Source organism: Cygnus olor, chromosome Z, assembly GCF_009769625.2.
Source record: "Cygnus olor isolate bCygOlo1 chromosome Z, bCygOlo1.pri.v2, whole genome shotgun sequence".
In the NCBI taxonomy this organism is placed as follows: domain Eukaryota; kingdom Metazoa; phylum Chordata; class Aves; order Anseriformes; family Anatidae; genus Cygnus; species Cygnus olor.
The window spans coordinates 29,588,661-29,608,484 of record NC_049198.1 but is presented as its reverse complement, the minus strand read 5'-3'; the positions used below and the strand labels follow the sequence as shown (position 1 = coordinate 29,608,484).

Below are 19,824 nucleotides of genomic sequence, written 5' to 3'. Positions count from 1 at the left end.
GTATTTGCGTATATCCGAGTGACAAGACTCATGAATTATCACTTGTGCATACGAGTAACACTCCTCTGATGCTGTATTTAAAATTCTGACTCAACAAGTCGTCAAACTTTATATTGCTGAATATAAATACATATATATTTTCATTTATATATATTTATAAATATATACATATATATATGAATTTACTCAGACTGAGAACCAATTTACAAAAACTTTACCGGAAAATGTTTAAATACTAATACTCACCCTTCAGGCCTTCTCTCAATACTGTAAAGGCAAATGGAACAATCTGCTCTGAACAATATTACGATGTCCCGGAAGACACTCAGTAGTAATGTGTTTGCTTGCACTTTGGTGATGTGTGCAAATGCATTGTCAAGGTTAGATGTTCGCAGGTAGATTCTCAGCTACAAGGAAAACTAGTAGTGTGAATATAGGTTCTGTTTACTAACAAAGTAATAGCACTTCCACATTTTTTTTTGTGGGATAGTTGTCATGGATTTCTAGCAAGATACGTTACTGTGTTTGTTTTAACAGATGATTTATGCATTGTATTATACTATTGCATCCAAAGTTGTTGAAGAACAGTACAGCCAAATCTGAAGTACTGAACAACCACCACAGGGGAGTTTCATTCATTAGTTTAAAAAAAATTTAAATATTACAAAAACTCTCCCTCTTTCTGTAATGGAAACCTCAAAACAGGCTTTGTCTTAACATTTAAAAATACCACAAAGTTTTCATATCAATGAGCAGATTCATGGTTCTCAGCAGAAAACAGTTTTCAATAGCAATAATAAACTTATGTGCAAATAATTATTTAAGTATTAATATATAATTTTTGAAGGTGACCTGACGTCACCTATAAGTCAAGTTACTCATATTTATACTACTGCTTTTGAACAGATCTAATATTCTAAGCAAGATTTAATAATTTTGAAGAAAAAAAATCTCACCTCTTCCTGATGATCATTTAAATTATAACATGCAAGAACAATGAAGTCATTCCACCATGCTAAGCCTCCTGTAACAATCATATTTTGCTCCTGAAAAGAAAAAAAACACAAGGCAAACTTTATTGATAAGAGTAAGGCAATCTATTGATACGAAGTTTTGGCTGTTTGAAAATAACAAAGTACTAAAGAATAGTATGTGAAGGACAAACTTCATCCTATGAGACACAGCTCTACTGTTCTCTAGTCTCCTGGCATCCCTGAACTCTCCCAACTTAGCTTTCTGCTTTGGGCCCGAATTTAAAGCTTAACATCCAAAGCTGGGTTTCACACAAACTCTCAGATAGTATGTATGGTAGTGTCTGACTAAATGTAGTCATATTTAGAAACAATTAATAATCAGACATGAACTATTGCACCAAAACCACAAGACATTTCAGCTATTTTATGGAAAATGTGGAAAATCAACTACCCTAATCCCAAGTGCATCGTCAGGTTGTTTATCTGAAAAATATACTTTTAATTTTTCTCCAAGAATCACATTCCAACAAATTTATTCTCCCCAGTATACCCAAATAAAATTCCATAGCCTCTCACCTGGGTAATGTTTCCAAACAGCTTCCATTTTTTGGTGAGTAAAGAATAATGTGCAAAACCAAACTTGCCAACAACAGCTACATTCTGCCCAAGCTTGTCAATAGCTGAAAACTGGTCAAAAGAAAACAAAACAAAAAAACAGAACCTCAGTAGAGAAATAATCTAAATGGTATATCCTATCCAAGTACATGACAATATGACAATAAAATGTCAGAGTCAAAACTTGTGAAGTATCTTGTTTTTAATCGAGTTTTCTACTTTTCCTGCCCAACACATTCTTCTTACTGTAACTTAAAACAATGTTTTCATCTTTCAGAGGTCATCCAACCCTATAGGACAGTTGTTAAGAACCCCAATACCTTTAAGAAAGCGAAAATATAATCTTAAAATCACTCACCCTTATAGGCCAGTTGCTCTCTAGGTAAGTACTATGTATCTAAAAAATAAAGAACACCAAAACAAAAAATTACCATACTCAGAACCATTGAAGTAGTGATTAATTATAACTTTTCAATGTTGTATTTCTTTTAACTACAATTACTTTTTCTCTAATTATGTTCCCAAATCATACATGTTAAATTGTTTTTAATACAAGAAGTGTATTAACAACATACAACAGGTAATAAATACATCACCACAAATTAACAGTCAAAATTTGCTGCTTTCCCTTCCCCCCCAACATACGTCTCTTTCATCAGAAACTTTCATGGGAATGTACAAGCTTTAACAAACACAGCCACCAAGAAGGACTTCCAGCGTTGCAATGAAATTTCTAATCCAATCAGAAACACACACCAGCATGGTCAAGAGCCCTGTTAGGAGAACACTGTGATGTGTCAAATTAAATCTTGATCCTGGACTTGTCACATAACATGGGATGATACAAATCCAGGATCAAACTTGAGTCCCTGGTCTAATACAAAACAGGTAAGTGCCTTCATTGTTCACACAGGTACGTTGATTCCCACAAAAATTCCAGTTGTCTTAATTTTTTTTTTTTTCCTATACAGAAGGAAGACTTAGATCTTTCTCTGTTTCAGAGCACAGAAGTGGTATCTGGCCAGCTAAAGTGGAAATTCAGCAGTATCCAGAACCTGATATACATGCCTACTGTAACATGCTGTTTAATAATACTAATTCATGCACTGTGAAAAACAAGATGTTGGTACGTATTTTTCTGCATAAAGGTTTTTAGAAGGTCTAAAATTCAAGTATGGAAGATTACAATTGCATTTCAGGTTAAACGTAATTTATTTTTTCATCCGTTGCAGAGAAAAGAGAATCTGTGCTATGATTACCCCTGTAAATAATTTCTTCTTCCCAAGCTTTATATTGTGATGTTTTAATTACATGCTTAGACAGATGCCATCTAAGACTGCTTGAAAATACAGCCAAGGTCCTAGGGCTATATTCATCAGCTGAACATGCTTAAAGCAATCTGCAAAAAACAGAACTCATCCCTAAAGTGTTCCTTGCATGTCACACTTGCTTTCCCTTTCAAAGCATAGAAAAGGAAATTACTCTTTCATACAGTCAAAAGACATTTTGATTTTCTTATTAGCTAGACTGCAACACAAGGTTGAGATGGTCAACATTCCTTTACCATTTGGCAATAAAAAGAAGCTGTACCAGTCAAAACCCAGAATGAAATAAAAAGGCAACAATTTCACAATAGAGAAAAAAGGTATGGCAGAGAGTGGTAAGATTAGCTGCAAATTCCAGCCCCATAAACTCCAGCAAGCTCAGAACACACATAGGCAACCAGTGAGAATTACCTGTACGACATGCCAATGCCGGTGTCCTAGTAAAGTGCTTAAACCCTGAGAATCTAAATTGCCATCTGAAAATGGACCTCTTTCCCTGGTAGGTTTATGTTCAGAGTGTGCTGAAGTATTTCTGGGGTTCTGGGCCTGTGTTGCATCTCCACAGTTCAAATACAAGCGATCTTCTCCTTGCAGGAGGACTTGTTCCTGGTTACTCTTTTAAAAATAAAAGACCAAAAAATGCCAAATAAACCTTCACCTCCATGTACAGGGGGAAAAAAAAAGAAATTATCACTGTATTAAAAGTTAATTTAAACAACATGAAAAATAGGTATTAAGGCAGATTTTAATCTTTATATCGCTGTATACCAATAGGTTTTATTACATTAGTGCATGCCAATATTTTCAAAGTATGATTTTAAGATTTTATGATAAAATCAATCTAACAAAAATAACTAAGAAAACCACCACTAACAACAACAGAAAGAAAACAAACAAACGAAAAAACAATACCCTTACCATACAAGGATTAACAGTGAGTGCACTCTTGATGAAATGAAACTGCAGAATACCAAACTGTTGAGGTTCATTTTTTGCATCTCTGTCAGGCTTAGTGTTTTGAGAAGAATTCCCATCAATGACCCACAGATGATACCCTTCTGAACCCCAGGTCTGAAAGCAAAATAATAAAAAAACAACAACAGCGTTCATTCTTAGTATTACAAGCAAAGGCCAAGAAAAGGCTTTGTGTGCATACTTGATGATCAGGCATAATACATGAAAATCATCAGCTGTCCCCTCTTCCCTCAATCCAATATTTGTGTTAGGAAGAATAGTAAAAGCATCTTACTCATTAAATGCAATAAAACCAAATAAAGCCAGTTTGCTTTTCTGAAAATCTTCCTTAGAATGGGTTGGGTTGGAAGAGAACTTAAAGACCATCTAATTCCAACCTCCTCCCATGGGCAGGGACACCTCCCACCAGACCAGGTCACCCAAAGCCCCATCCAGCCTGGCCTTGAACACTTCCAGGGATGGCGCACCCACAGCTTCTCTGGGCAACCTGCTCCAGTGCCTCACCACCCTCATAGTGAAGAATTTTCTCTTAATATCCAATCTTAAATCTCCCCTCTTTTAGTTTAAAGCCATTCCCCCTTGTACTATTACTATGCTCCCTGACAAAGAGTCCCTCCCCAGTTTTCCTGTAGACCCCCTTTAGGTCCTGGAAGGCTGCTGTAAGGTCTCCCCAGAGCCTTCTCTTCGCCAGGCCGAACAACTCCCAACTCCCTCAGCCTGTCATCCTAGGAGAGATGCTCCAGCCCTTTGATCATCCTCATTGCCCTCCTCTGGACTTGTTCTAGTAGGTCCATGTTCTACTTGTGCTGGGACCCCCAGGACTGAATGCAGAACTCCAGGTGGGGTCTCACAAGAACAGAGTAGAGGGGGAGAATCACCTCCCTTGACCTGCTAGCAACACTGCCTTTGATGCAGACCAGGTTTTGGCTGACTTTCTGGGCTGCCATTGCACACTGCCAGCTCATGTTGAAATTCTCATCAACCAGCACCCCCCAGGCCCTTCTCCTCAGGGCTGCTCTCAATCCATTCTCTGCCCAACCTGCAATTGTGCTTGGGATTGTCCCAGCCCAGATGTGGGACCTTGCATTTGGCTCTGCAGAAAATCATGAGGTACACACAGGCCCACCTCCCAAGCCTGTCCAGGTCCCTCTAGAATTATTTTACTAAAAATAATTTTAAAAAATAACAAGCACTCTCCTATTACAGTATTTTTTACATTTATATTTACCATAGAACTGATCTTTAGAGGGTCCTTTTTAGTACCATCAGACTGATACCTTAAAAACAGAACAAAAGTTTGAGTTTAGTATTACTTCAAAATAAGAACATCTTCCTACCTTTCTGTTGTCATTTGATGCCATATTTTTACCCTACCTCTAATTAAAAAGCATAAAAGGCAAAGCAATTGTCAGGTGTCTAGAGTAAACTGTCTGAATTTTGATTTGTGTGTTGGCAATTTTTCAACAAATACATACTGGTACTAAAGGAATTTTAATAATATTTGCCTGTAGAGGCCTAGCTTTAGGGTAATTTGCCTTTATGGCCAAAAGAGATCACTACAAAAAGAAGATAATACAATTTTGTTTATTCTCAAATGATCTCTTCCTAAACATCATTCAATGACTCATACATCTACAGAATTACAATAGAAAGAGATAAAAAAATAGTTAATTAATTTCTAATTATGTATATTTTAATTAGAAAAATAATTTTTCCTAATAAAGCATTTTACAATTTCATTAGAGAAAGATATACTCACGCAAAATCACCTCCTAAAGTACAGATAAGCTGAGCACCAAAAACACTCCATAAAGACAAGCCTCCACATTCCCAGGTCACCATAACAACACAGCTATCAGGTGACCATCTGATTAGTTTAACAGGTCCTGTTTTATTCCAAATATCTGTTTAAAAACAGACAGCAAAATACCATGTGAGAAATGTCATGTCCTTCAACTGCTCTCATCTTAAGAGTAGAAACAAAAATATACAGAAGTAAGTACTTGATTTTTCAATAACTTTTTGCTGCATTCATTGAAATGAATAAGCAGCAAATTAAGAATTCACATTTTCTTTCAAATGTTTGGTTTCATAGAAAACTAAAAGCACATGAAAACAGGCTAAAAATACACTGTGCTATAACATAACTATGTAACTGCAATTCTGCTAACACAGTATTTAGGGGAAAAATTTTATAGCCACTCTTGAAACCTCTTACTTTGGCACTTTGCTGGACTATAAAACTTTTATTTACTGATTTTTATTTATTTATTGTTAAGTCACAGATTTTCAACTGAGGATGAAATTTACCCCTTTATACATTCCTTGCTCACAAGTCAGCAATACTTATCACTACGCTACATGCAAAATTCATTGAATTTTTGTTCACTGCAGTTCAGGCAAGGGACTGATGGATTACTTTAAAACACTTGTAATTTTGGGACCCTGTTGTTTCAAGTTGACTACTGCCTATTTTAAACCTCTATTACACTCATTATCGGTTTTGACAATCTCATTTTCCTTGATAAATCATGGAAAAGTAATCCAAAGACTGTATGTGGGAACTACAGAGACCTGCAACACTTAAATAGGCACCACATGACAGCAGCATGATCCGTAACCTGCTAACTCAGATACAGAATCAGACCAAACCAAAAAACTCACAGATGAAACACATCCAAATGACAGTTAAAAGCAAGGAGCAAAAAGAGCAAATGTACAAGAGTAAATTACAACAAGTGCAAGAGTAAACAATTAATGCTGTCAGTGATAATAGAAACAACAAATAGTTGTTAACTAGTAAAAGAAAATTGTTCTCTGTTCTTCCCCAAAAACAGCTGGAAAATTCTAGCAATAAAATTAGCTCACCAGGATATTGTTTTGGTGTCAGCTCCAATTTATGAGAAAATTGCATGGCTCCAGTGGTGGTATCTATTGTATAAACCTGCACAGAGCCACTGAAAGAGATTACACATGCTTTAGATTACAAACCATTTGGATTTCTCATCAGTTTCAAGATGTTAATAAAAGCTGTTTCATATTATCTGAGAGCAGTGTTCCCACTCTCAGAACACAGTTCACTCTTTACTTTATATACACACACGTTATAAAAATAATTTTAAAAATTTGTCAATGCAGATAACACAACTTTTAGGCTGGATTAATTTTGATAAAAGCCAAGGACTTTTATAAATATCCACTTGACCTTCTAAAATAGGAATAAAAAAATTAATACCTTAATTTTTATGTCTGTTATTTTCTCACTTGTGCAAAACTCATCCAGAACAGATATACTATGCCAAGTAACACTCATAGCACTTTACAAAACATATTTGTAAGATGTATTTAATAAGGCAGTGGAGGACCTGAAAAGCCAATCTTATGATAACCAAGACTATATTTTCTGAAAACATCCATGTATACACAATCCACATGTTTCATAGCGTCTAACCGTGACAATCCACATAAGCAAACTCATTTTTACTAGGTGCTAAAGTTTCATCAGGAGCGTAGAAGTAAAAAAAAATTATTACAGTAACTATTTTTCAAAGGCAAACACCAGCATACTGTGTTGTTACTATAACTGAGAATGCTATTTCATCAGACAGTTGAAGACTAAACCACGTAGATCATCACATCTTATGAAATGCTCTGAAAAACAAATAATACTTTTTAAAAAGCTGCACTCAAAACTATCTGGAACAGTATTATATAGGAGGAAGTGTCTTGAAGGAGCAGTAAATCAAACACTACAACTACATTTTTTCAAGTTTAATTTATAAATATTCCTAGTTATTCAAATAGGCATCATTTTTCCTGACCAAAAGAGATCATTCTGTCAGCTGTGCACGAAGTGCTACTTTTTGTCCAGTATTATTATGATTAACAGCTTAAAATTGACTTTATAATCCTGCTTTGAAATTAACTGGGACAGTAACACATTTCCAGTCCTCGCTACTGGTCCAACCACTTTTTTTTCTCCTCCCCGGAGCAGAAAAAAGCATCAACTGCAATTTCAAGCAGGCATTTAAAAAAAAAAAAAACAAAACTTTCCTTCTAATTTCTTGGCACAGCAGATCATCCTAGGAAGACTGACCATTTTCATCTTTAAAGCTTTTGCAACACAAGTTGCTAAGAATAAATTAGTACTTGTGTTTTACAAGGAAAGACTTTTCCCCCATTGAACCAGTCTTGCAAAACTTACTTGGCACATCCAAATGCCATTAGTCTGTATTTGTTATTCACTGCCACACAAGTTCCATCAATCACATCTTGTGCCCAAACACCATGGAGCTGCTGTAAAGAAAGGAAGTCAAAAGATTTGGGGTTCAACAGTGCTTTTACTCATGCTAGCCACTTTCTATCCACACGCTACCTATGCACACGATATAACAGATTTGCCACTTGACCTTCATCACTGGGGTAAATTTCAATTTCAGATAACAACATTAACTGACATGCTTCAGAAGAACAGTTTACCTATGTACTTGCATCCTTCTCTATTTTTTTTTTTATTATTAGGAACAGTGAAACCAATTTTATATGCAATAGTTTTTGTTCATCACAGCTCTGAATAACCAAAGCAAGTCAATATTTATAAGGCAAGTGTATCCTTGTACCATCTAAAAACCGGTAGGTGGTACCAAGGACAGAGGCAAAACAAAAACCAGAAAAATAAATTCCCATCTCCAACAAATGAAACTGCAATATTTTAAGAGTGTGAAGGAATTTGGGACTGAGTACACAAATTCTTATGGTTTTTTTTTTTTGGTAATTAAAATAAATAGAATGGTTCAGTTGGAAGGGACCTCAAGAGATCATCTAGTCCAACTGCCTGACCACTTTGTGTGTAACCAAAAGTGGAAGAGATTGAATGCTAAAATGTAGTATGTTTTGTAGGCTGAATTACAGGTAAGAAAGTGCTTAGCTTAGAAAAGTTTCCATCAAAAAAATTCTGAAACATGCTTGTCACTATGAGAAGAGTTAGACTTAATTACAGCTGTAAGCTAGAAATAGCACCTATGATACTTTGCCATAGGAGGAACCACTTTGTATAACTATACCAGTGGCTGGTAAACAGGAAGTCTGTCACAGAAATAGTAGTAAGACCTCAGAACTATGATGACATTCTAAGGCAATGAACAATTAGAAATTAAATCTACTACTAATTATGTTCTCCCATAGACATGCACTAGCCCTAAAAAAATCTAGTTCAAACTATGGTATGAAATACAGTACTGTTTCTATGTTCTCTCTTAAACTTTTGTTATCTTTTTTTTATTTCTTTGTAGCTGAACATAAGTTAAAATGGAAAGCTAACTGGAATGCAGAGACCAGGGGAAAAATATCTGTTGAAGAATGTGTGCTAGAAATACTAAAGGAAATATACCTCAGCAGTGAATCTACTTGACATTGGTGTAATGAAACCAACTCTGCCATCATTAAAAACAACAGCAAAACCATCAAGTGTGGCACAGTATTCCATATCTCTGATGTAAACATCTTCAAAGCCCAAAAATGAACCTGCTGAGAAAATACCAGTAATTTAAAAATACATTAACATCGTGATATTGAAAGCCAACAGACTTTTCAGTTGTTTACATGCTACTTCACAGCAAAAGCTAATTTAAACTGGCTACTTTGTCCACATTTACAAAAGGCAATTTTTTCTCATCTCTGTTTGAGAACAGATTGAATTTTATATTACACAGTATTTCTCCAATAGCTTAAGATCACAGAAACAAACAAAAAACCACAAACCACCAAAGAAACCACAAATGGCCACAAAACAAATAAACCAAAAAAAGGAGAACAAAACACAAACCTACCTCGAGAAGACTGCAGATCCACAGAAAATGGAACTGTACACAGGTTGATGGCCTTCCTTCCATTGGTCATACCATCCCAGTGAACAAGATGGAGAAATCCATCAGCAGTAGCAACAAGTAGATCCTCTAACATGGACTGCAAACTAACAAATGTATTTGTCATTCTCTAAAAATCTATCTCAAATCCATGTCACAGATTTATCAATTAGCGTAACAAACACTACACAGCTGCCTTTTCTATAATGAATAACTTGAGAAGTTACACCAAATAAGTTATAACCTAAGTGTGTAAACCCTTTATACAATAAGGTATCAAGTATGTAAAATACAGTGTCTTTGTTTTTCTCTAGAAATCAGAAATCATGAACAGGCCTGTATTGTCAGAATAATTGTTCAGCTAGTACACAAACCACTGAAGATCATTTTCATGCTTTTGATAGGGAATAGGGAAGGCAATCACCACAAAAAAATGAAACTTTTTCAGAAAAGAATGGGGATCATCTGCAAACAGCTGGAGAAACGTTAAAATTCTGCCTACAGTTTTGCTCTGATGTACCTATATTTCCATGAAATCTCTAATCCATACTTTGAGCCCAAGTACAGTAACATTTATAGTAATATAATGTAATACTGAACATAAACATAGCCTCTTCTTCATGCTTCTACATACAAACAGTACCAGCACAGGCAAACACAAAGAAATAATTCCTAAACAGCAATATACTTTCCCAACTTCTTAGGCTTACGAGAAGGTTTTTTCAATCCCCTTCCCGTTTTTAATGAGAAACTTCCGCAGGGAGAAATATTCTAAACACGTGATTACTGAGCATACCTTGTGATAGAAGCTTGCAGATCCAGCACTTTCTTCATTTCTAGATTTAAAAAAGGAGCACATTGCTCTTCTTTATAATGTGGTGTTCCCTTGAGATGTGGGCTTCCTCTAAAAACACGGAAAATATTAAAATTGAAACAAGATGGCAGTCAAAAAAGGTAAGTGTTAGTTTTCCATTTCTCACTGACTTTTTACTTTATATTCACCTACAACCTGCCACAAGGAACACTTGATATATAGAAAGTAATCGTAGTGGAAAAAGCTTAATCATCCTATATGCCTAAAAGGAGTAAGTAAGCAAAATAAGACAATGAACTAATCTAATGCCCACAGATGGTACACTTGCCTTAAACATTAAATTATTAAAATGTTTGCTTTGCATTTCAAAAGAAAATTCATTGCAAAATACAATTGACTTAAAAAAAAAAAAGCCTTCATGGAAGCTAGCTATCATGGATTGACAGAAGGCCTGAAACATACAAAAGTTGAGTAGTTAGTACCAGCACTGTGGATCTTTTTCTAATGGCCCTACATTTCTTCTACATTGAGTCCAGAGGGTCATAAGGATTACCAAAGGGCTACAGCACACCTCCTACGAAGACAGGGTGAGGGAGTTGGGGTTGTTCAGTCTGGAGAAGAGAAGGCTCTGGGGAGACCTTACAGTGGCCTTCCAGGACCTAAAGGGGGTCTACAGGAAAGCTGGGGAGGGACTCTTTGTCAGGGAGTGTAGTGATAGAACAAGGGGGAATGGCTTTAAACTAAAAGAGGGGAGATTTAAATTGGATATTAAGAGAAAATTCTTCACTATGAGGGTGGTGAGGCACTGGAGCAGGTTGCCCAGAGAAGCTGTGGGTGCGCCATCCCTGGAAGTGTTCAAGGTCAGGCTGGATGGGGCTTTGGGTGACCTGGTCTGATGAGAGGCGTCCCTTCCCATGGCAGTGGGTTAGAACTGGGTGGGCTTTAAGGTCCTTTCCAAACCCAACCATTCTATGATTCTGTGATTCTTGTACATTTCTGAGACCAAACCCATCTGATCTGGCTTGGCATCTTCTAGAATCAAGAGCTTTCTCAGATTAAAAATATAGTATACAGAATTAATTTCTCCACATCTGTCACTATCTGCAAAGGTATCATCCTGAAGGTTGGAGAAGGGGACAGAACACACCCAGAAACCCCCAGGTAGTTGAATGCATGCCTTTCAATCTATGCAGACATACACGTCCAGACTGTATAGTCCCAAGCAACACAAAAGGACTGCAGCTTATCAAGAGTCATTGTTACAACTGAATTTTGTAATGAAACCAAAAAAGGTGAGAGAAAACGGTCGTGTAACATTTCACTCTTACTGTTATGTATATGTAACACACCACGTAACATGAATCTTGTAACTCACTGAGGTACATAATGAAGTATAAACTCTGTTTCTGCAGAACACAAATCGTAAAACCAGAATGGGAACACCACAGTTCAAGACATTTTTTGCTGAAAGAGAAACTTCCATGGGGGCAGGGTTTTTTTTCTTTAAACACCTTTGATAAAAATAGTTTGTAAGACTATTTGAATGTTTTCAATTTCATGCGCTAGTTTCAGCCAATTTGTTACTAGCTGCAGAGAATATCTTTTGCAACTGTGCCCCTATTGTCACGACTGAAACTCAGAATGTCAGTATTTTAGTTCATTACCTATGGTTACGTCAAATTCACCAATTCAACCTAAACCCTTACTATGGGTTCGGGGTGTATACAATCCAAAGTACGCTGTGTTCATACAGTTCACATCTGCATGAGTCAGCCTTACTAGTTAAGCTACTTTGACCTTCAAATGAAGAACGTGCTCTGCTGACGAAGGCAGGAAGGAATGTTTGGTCTGCATTGCCACATCAGCATCTGCTACTGTTGTATCCAAATTTTAAGTAACTCTTTTACACAAGAATTGAGAGGAATGGACACATCAGGGTGACCAACTAGCTGCATATTGAAACAAATGTAATTATTTCACTTCTATTCGTATTTCAGTACCTATGTAAAAACACTGTCATAAAGGTAACAAGATTGTACTTGAAACGACAGGGAAGAAATTTTAAGTGAAAAATCTTTTGTCTGTCCCTTAGGTTCAGAGTTCATTCTTAATTCCCATATGCAGCTGAAGGGTTGTCAAAACCTCATGTTTTGATACTTCATTCATTCAATTTAAAGATATTGGCCACGTCTGTTAATATAACTAAACCTTTGAATAAGTCTATTCTCAATTCTGAGTGCTAAGACTGTCCCATTGCACCCCGATCCAAAAAAAAATATTTTTTTTTTTAAAAAAAGATCATCAATTCCTACTATTCAACTTAAGAGATGCTTGGGAAATAATTGACAGTCTTTATTGGAAAAGATGTTAACAGCTGAAAGCATATTAAAACATATTAAAAGATAAAAACATGAACAGTTCTGAAACAACTTTAAAAAAGTTGCACTATGAGCTCTGACTTCCTTACAACTTTAGCCTTCTGACCTCTAAACCTACGTATCTCCACCAGATATTGCAGCCAGCCACCAGCAGAAGATGAAATATGTCCAGCTTAATCCACAGCTATATGCACACAGATTACCAGAAGCTGGACAAAACTTTAGAGAGAGCATATGGAAACAACTATAAAGAATGAGGAAGGGTTTAGAAAGGTAATTCTCTATACAGCCTTTTCTACCAAAATGAGTAATAATATGTTTCTGTGGTTTGAGAATAATAACCAGCTAGCATATTAATCAACTATTCATTTTCAAAAGTGAAATGGTTTAACAAATTATCCAGTTTCAAAGATTTCTTGATGACATTTTAATCCTCCTGAACCACATCCTGGGCTAGTAAGTGCCATAATGTTTAATAAAAATTCTGCAACTAATCTAGTTTTAAATACACATTATCCAACCAAAGCCAAAATCATCTTTGTTGTTTTAATAGAGAAAAACCACACAGTTAAATTTTAGCACAAACAACTCCCAAGAAAAATTATTTAGTAAGTCAATTAACTGTACACCTCATCAGTTACCCATGCAGAGTTGAAAGTTCAGAACATTTGTACACTCTAATCTTAAGTCCACTGAATCAGGAAAAAAAGTCCTCAACTGATGAGGTAATTTATGGCACCTATAAACAGACTTATCAGTAAGATAATAAAGAAGAAAGGTTTGAAAAATGCCAAAAAAAAGTAGGACATGAATACTCTAACCAGACGCATAAGCAACAATACAAGAATGTAACCTGGCATATGAACTCTAACTTGTTCAAGTACCCATGGTGGTTAGAATACAGCATCCATTTTTAAGCTTATTAGCCACATAAAGTTTGTGGGTTTTTTTCTCTCTGTTTTGTTTGTTTGTTTTAAGACAAGAATATCCTCAGCATTAAGCGACTGCACACTCTTCACTGACAAATCTTACATCAATCTCTTTGCCAAAATTCTAAACAGAAGTAATTAACAGATCAATACAGGGAAGCCTCTGTTGTGATGCTGTTGCATATCTCTTCCCTATGAAGCAATTTATGCAGTCTCTGTACAAATTCCTTCAGGAACTCCTCAAAGAAATATTACCATACCTTGCCACAACTTAAAATGTTACAAACATCCTTGTGTGCACTGCCACTTTTCTTAAGTGTATCACATGCAGACATTAATGTCCAGGTTATATTTTACCATTCTATTATTTTATACATCCATATTCTTCATGTTTTATTTTGTTGTAATTTTAGTAATATGGTGGTAAAATTAGAGTGAACTAATTGAAGCAGGACTTTGTACTTGTGTTCACTGCAGGGAAGCATCCCAGGACGTGGGCTAATAGCCAATACTTGATTCTCTTCCAAGTCTGCTACGAACTGGAGCAAAGATTTTAAGAGCTGGAATAGTTGCACACTATTTTGGCTCAATTTAAAAAACAATTATTGTTTTTTTTATCTGTTTTTAGTGTCCTGCTTGATTTGTTAGTCTAAGTTTTCACTAAGCATTCTCTCCAAGAACAAGCAAGTCCTAGCCAAATATAAGCAGAGTCAGAAATATTCCCCTCAAGAGAACAATTTCAACTCCTAACACTCCTAAAAATCTTAGAATTTGACATACAAACAAACAAAACCAATAGTAACAAAAACAAAACTAACAAAAAAAAATACAAATACCACCACTATCAAGTGACTCCAGCTGAAGTGTAAAAAGCTTCCCTTTTAATCTGGAAAAAATACTCAGAATTCACGCAGAACGCTGCATTTCTGACATATTACTTTTAAGACATTAAACTAATTTTAGCTTTTATATAAAATGTGCATAATGTTGAACCAGTCAGTTTCTTAACCCTTACATTATCTACATCTAGATACAATACAATATCAAGTACGTTTGAAACCAGTTAAACTTCAAAAGGTATAAAACACCTAAAATTTTAAAAGAATTGCTCATTCTTAAAGTATTTAATGAATTCTCAATTTCATAAGATTTATGCCCTCAGGTATTCATAGAACGAATTTAGAATGTTTTGTAGGCTCCAGCTTCTCTAATCTTGAATTCCAACACTTTCATTAAAATGCCAAATTTCAGAATATAAAGACCATTACAGTAGGTTGATAAGAAAAGGAGGAAGTCATGCTAAATGGGCATTTTTCAACAGGAAATCAATTTTCCTAGATTCCATTCCTGTCTGGTTTTAAACAAACAGTAGCAGCAAGGAAGGAGTTTTTTTTTTTTTCCCCAGTCTTACTTTCCAAAAATCTGGTTATTTTTACATGACTGAAAGACATGGGAAGGCAGAGATTCTTGCATTCATACACAACGAGATTTTAGTCCCAATTCACACTTTAGCTCTTCTACTAAGCCTGTGTTGATTACACTGGAAGAGAGACTCGGCCCTAAAAAAAAAGTGTCATAATCAGATATACTGCAATGTGTATTGAGGTATAAGCAGCAGAAGTGTTTCTGTCACTTCCCACTACTTCCCATGCAGCTTTTTTTTTTTTTTCGGCATTTGTTCAAGCTGTACCAGCAAAAAAATTTTGCATGCATAATTACGGTTTACACAATAACTGTATGCTGGAGTAGTTCTGTTAACATTTCAATTACAGGCAAACTCTTCTAGATTATCTTGATCAACAGCCATATATCATAACAATTTTACATATAAAAAAATTCAAATTGTAAGGACTGTATCTCTCTCCCACAGGGATGAAAGAGGTGATTTTTATTTTCAGTGACTCTTTTGGTCCATTTCTTCAAGTGAAGGCTAAACCATTATTTGGACATTTCAACTATCAAGTAAATTCTTAAGCAATTCTTTCAAAAATACTAATGCTTTATAAAGCTGTAACCCTACCGCACCTATCAGTGTCCCAAAACAGAGGAATGCAAAAACCTGAAGTTGAGAAAGTTTATCGTATATATTAGCACCTGTTTTTTTTTTTTTTTTTACATTCTTTATTTACTTTCAGTAAGATATGTGTGTTTTTTTACATGAGAGCTAAGCTGACAGAATAATTTGAACACAACATTTCTTATTTTTTTTCATCTGTATGGGATCAAAAGTAAACACAAGCTCAACTTCAGAATACTGCTTAAGCAAGAACGTCTTGCTTCAGGATTCTGGTGAAGAGCTGAGGATTTTGCTGGTATGTATTTCCAGTACACCACAATCTCATTATGTTTAGCTGCAACACATAAGAGTTCTTTTCAAGCTGAAGGTGTGTTAAGAGTTTTGCTTTTATTTTTTTTAGCCATTATGTTTATCCTCTATGACTCAGTCAGAACTGGCCATTATTACTTAAAGAAAGAATATTGAAAATCTGGCGTCATTCTGTTTACAAAATGTTAGTAGATATGGACAGATCATCAACACTAAGCAGATTTTCAGAATTTTACAAGCTACAGCAAGTCCATCTCTTAGGAGCACTGACACAAGTGTGCCCATTAGCTAGAAACAAAACAGAACTGATAATATTCTATAACATCACTTAACTTTCCAGTATGTTGTGTAGGTAGCCAAAGAGAAAAAGGTAGAGGAAAAGGAAAAAAACACTTTACCTAATATATGCAAAGTGTGTGGACCTACAATCGAACCTGTTTTTCATCCATTTCACTGTTTCTAATGACTCGTTTCTAGCATCTGATAAGACACAGTCCTATCATACCCATAATATAAGGACAGCCTTAAATCTTCCTTATACTTTGCAAAAATCACCACCCTTCCACTCACAGATAACTTATACAGGTAACTATGTAAGACAGAGCTGGACAAGCCAGAATTAATATCCACATGACAGCTAAAACAAAACAAGCAATTCCTTCATCATGAACTAAAGAGAATCATCACTCAAGTATCACTGCTAAATCCTGCTAAAAAACAAAGCTGTAATGACTGCTTCCTTGCACTCATTGCTACTTCAAGGCCACCAGTTTCTAATACCAGCCCTCTATTGTATTATATGAGAGCCTGTAAGCTAAGCTACTAGAATCTGGGGAAGGTAAAGAAAGGAGAGAGGCGGGTTTAGTTTCCCCATGGGGTCAACAACCTAGCTTGCCTTAAGGCTCAGCTGCATAATGACTACTGCCAACATAAAAGGAAGGAGCCAAGAACACCCTGCCACATTGGGAGAAAACAGTAAGATGACCCCTTTCATACACCATGCAAGTCACGTATGAGCCCTTACAATGATTTTTCATCATTTCAAAGTTAACAGAATGCATTTTTTTAATACTGTTTGGTCCAGTAGAAACAAAATCCAGTATTTCAGTGAAATAATCTACTCTTTGGAAAACAAACATATCCCAAAGTTAGTTTCAGTCCAGAGATTTTGGATTTGTTAGTCTGTTCTTTTTTTTTTCTTCATTTGTTTAATATTTGATCTACAAAAAAGAAATTATGAAGAACTACTGAAACTGTCTACAGACAAAGCAATGCAGCTGCACAGAAAATTCAACCCCTCATAAGAGTTTATAGAAATTTGAAGTTAATCACAGCAGATAATTTACACACAAACGCTATTGGGTTTGTGTCTTTCTTTTGATGAATATAACCAGAACAGTAGTAACGTTAAGTAGGTTTTCAAAATTGAGAACTAAATATAGACAGACTAGTAATCCCAGTAAATTCAGTGAGATCATTCATCTTCTTAAAGTTAAGTCCATGAATTAGTCTTAGGAGGTTGTGAGCAACCCATCATAAACACTCTAGGGACATTCACCTTGTTCTTTTCATCCATGGAAAAAGCCTTATATCCTTTTGGCTAGATAAACACATCTTAAATATATTGCCATTCAACACACAGCTCAGCTAACAGATACTTTTTCATAAAACATACACTTTTAGGTTTACAACAAAAACCACAACGTTTTTATATGAAAGTTAAACTGGTTAGTCATTAACTGCTTAATAGATATTTCGAAACCCGCCTTCATGTGGCATGTCTAAAATTTTCTAAAATTTCTTTCTTGCTTACTGTGTATTTTATACAGACTTCCATTCAGTTTTAGATTTTAACAGTTAAAAATTACATTCCCAACAGAAGAGAATACCATCAATTATTGTTTAGTCTTCTGCTTTATGTGCAGCCGTAGATATACTACTATTCCTTTATTCATTTCAACAGGTTTTTATCAAGTTAAATGTCTCTTTTTTTTCCTTCTTTTTTTCTGATGACAGTAAGTCAGATGTGAAAAGTCAGCATGAAAATTTGACCTACAGTGTCAACATTTGTCTCAGAAAAGGCAAGTAATGTAATATAACTTATCTATATTGGTCTTAAGTTTTTGGAAAACAGACAAATATGGAAAACAGTAAATTCCACGTAATTCCAGAGCTTTGAGGGCTGTTTCCGAGGCAAACAGATGCATTACAGTATTGCCACACACACAATTTTCCACTTACTGAAGCAAGAACTGATTCAGTTTGAAATCATCTACTAGCTGCTAAGCCATTTCTTCCTATAAATACTTGTAAATGAATTAAGATTAAAAAACCCAGATCTTCACAAAAATTAAAATTTTAAACATTAATGATTTAACAGTTATTTTTAAACATTCTCTTATATGACATCAGTTACCCAACACTCTTCACAAATCTCTACTTGCAGACACCTACCCATCAGCTTTGTTTAAACTTGTTATATAAATATGAAAACATACATAAACCATAAAAGAGCATTTTACTATTCCTCTGGGCAAATTTGATCCTATCAATGACTACAGATTCTGTCTATGTGAATATATAAAGACACACAAATACACCCCTTAAGGTTTTAATTTCTCCTAAATATTTTCCAGTTTTGCCAAATCGTATTAGAACTCAAAGAAGTCAACCACAAACATATCCAATGTGATTTCACTTTACATTTTAACACAAGAAATGTATTATGTAGTTCAAAATAAGGAAAATAAGATAATGACAATATAACACATTACAGCTAAAATATTTGTATATTCTTACTACGAACAGTTCATATTCTTTCTCTGAGAATTCCTTCCCTCTTTGTTTCAAAAATCTCTAAATTATTACAAAGTTGGAGGGAGGACAGGAACTTTTAAAAACCTGTACCCAAGTAATTTCTAAGAAACATGATTTATTTAACTGAACTATTCTAAACTATTAAGGCTTGTGACAGATCAGGAATTCAACAGACTGCCTTAAATCAATTACAAAATTAGGTGATTTCAACCATGCTATTTAGAATTTTGAGAGCTCATGAAATCGACCTAAGGAATCCTACCAGAGAACAGCAAATCAATTAAATCAGCTTCCTTCTGAATTGACTACAACTCATGAGAATGATGCTCCATATACTTACCAATGTTTAAAACACACACTGGAAGAATATGTTTTTAATCATATTATCTGCCTAGGACTTGTCTGGTTGTGTTTTTCCACATTGTGGGGGATGCAAAAGAAAGTTTAAAATACTTACTTTGGATACATTGGCTCATAAAGATACTTGTCTCTTGCTGATGGGATTTCAAAAAATAAGATGTATCCATTTGCAGTCTGAAAAAGAAATACTGATAAAATATACATCTGGTCTACAAGCACGAGTAAAGTCTACACAGATTCTCTTCATTTCTATGTATGTCTCACATATATTAAGCACAAACATACACTTGTATCAACTTTCAGACATATTGAAAAAATGGTACTTTGAAATTCATTCTAGTTAAAATCCATACTACCCCTTAAAATCCACTGAATGGATCACTCAGAGCAGAAAAAAATATGAAAAAACATTGTGGATGTATGTGTCCAACAGAGATTTTCCCCTGA

At 35.2% G+C, this 19,824-nt stretch overlaps 1 protein-coding gene and 1 long non-coding RNA gene across 6 annotated transcripts in view; one reads left to right on the top strand and one right to left on the bottom strand.

Moving 5' to 3' along the window:
* Positions 1-19,824, bottom strand: part of RIC1 (RIC1 homolog, RAB6A GEF complex partner 1) — a 48,360-nt gene that overhangs the window by 12,692 nt on the left and 15,844 nt on the right. For 3 of the 5 annotated variants that reach the window (XM_040541920.1, XM_040541923.1, XM_040541924.1), the window contains exons 3-16: positions 19,475-19,551; positions 10,550-10,657; positions 9,718-9,860; positions 9,279-9,415; positions 8,094-8,185; positions 6,758-6,846; positions 5,649-5,793; positions 5,118-5,166; positions 3,833-3,985; positions 3,326-3,529; positions 1,948-1,986; positions 1,551-1,661; positions 957-1,046; positions 247-407 (exon numbers count right to left, since the gene is read on the bottom strand). In XM_040541920.1, coding sequence (XP_040397854.1) covers positions 247-407; positions 957-1,046; positions 1,551-1,661; positions 1,948-1,986; positions 3,326-3,529; positions 3,833-3,985; positions 5,118-5,166; positions 5,649-5,793; positions 6,758-6,846; positions 8,094-8,185; positions 9,279-9,415; positions 9,718-9,860; positions 10,550-10,657; positions 19,475-19,551 — 1,598 coding nt within the window. The remainder of the gene's footprint in view (positions 1-246; positions 408-956; positions 1,047-1,550; positions 1,662-1,947; positions 1,987-3,325; positions 3,530-3,832; positions 3,986-5,117; positions 5,167-5,648; positions 5,794-6,757; positions 6,847-8,093; positions 8,186-9,278; positions 9,416-9,717; positions 9,861-10,549; positions 10,658-19,474; positions 19,552-19,824) is intronic. The other 2 variants (XM_040541922.1, XM_040541921.1) reach the window with 2 other exon arrangements.
* On the top strand, positions 2,016-3,070 carry LOC121062200. The gene is made up of 2 exons (XR_005815460.1): positions 2,016-2,477; positions 2,561-3,070. It is a non-coding gene; the product is annotated as an uncharacterized LOC121062200 (long non-coding RNA).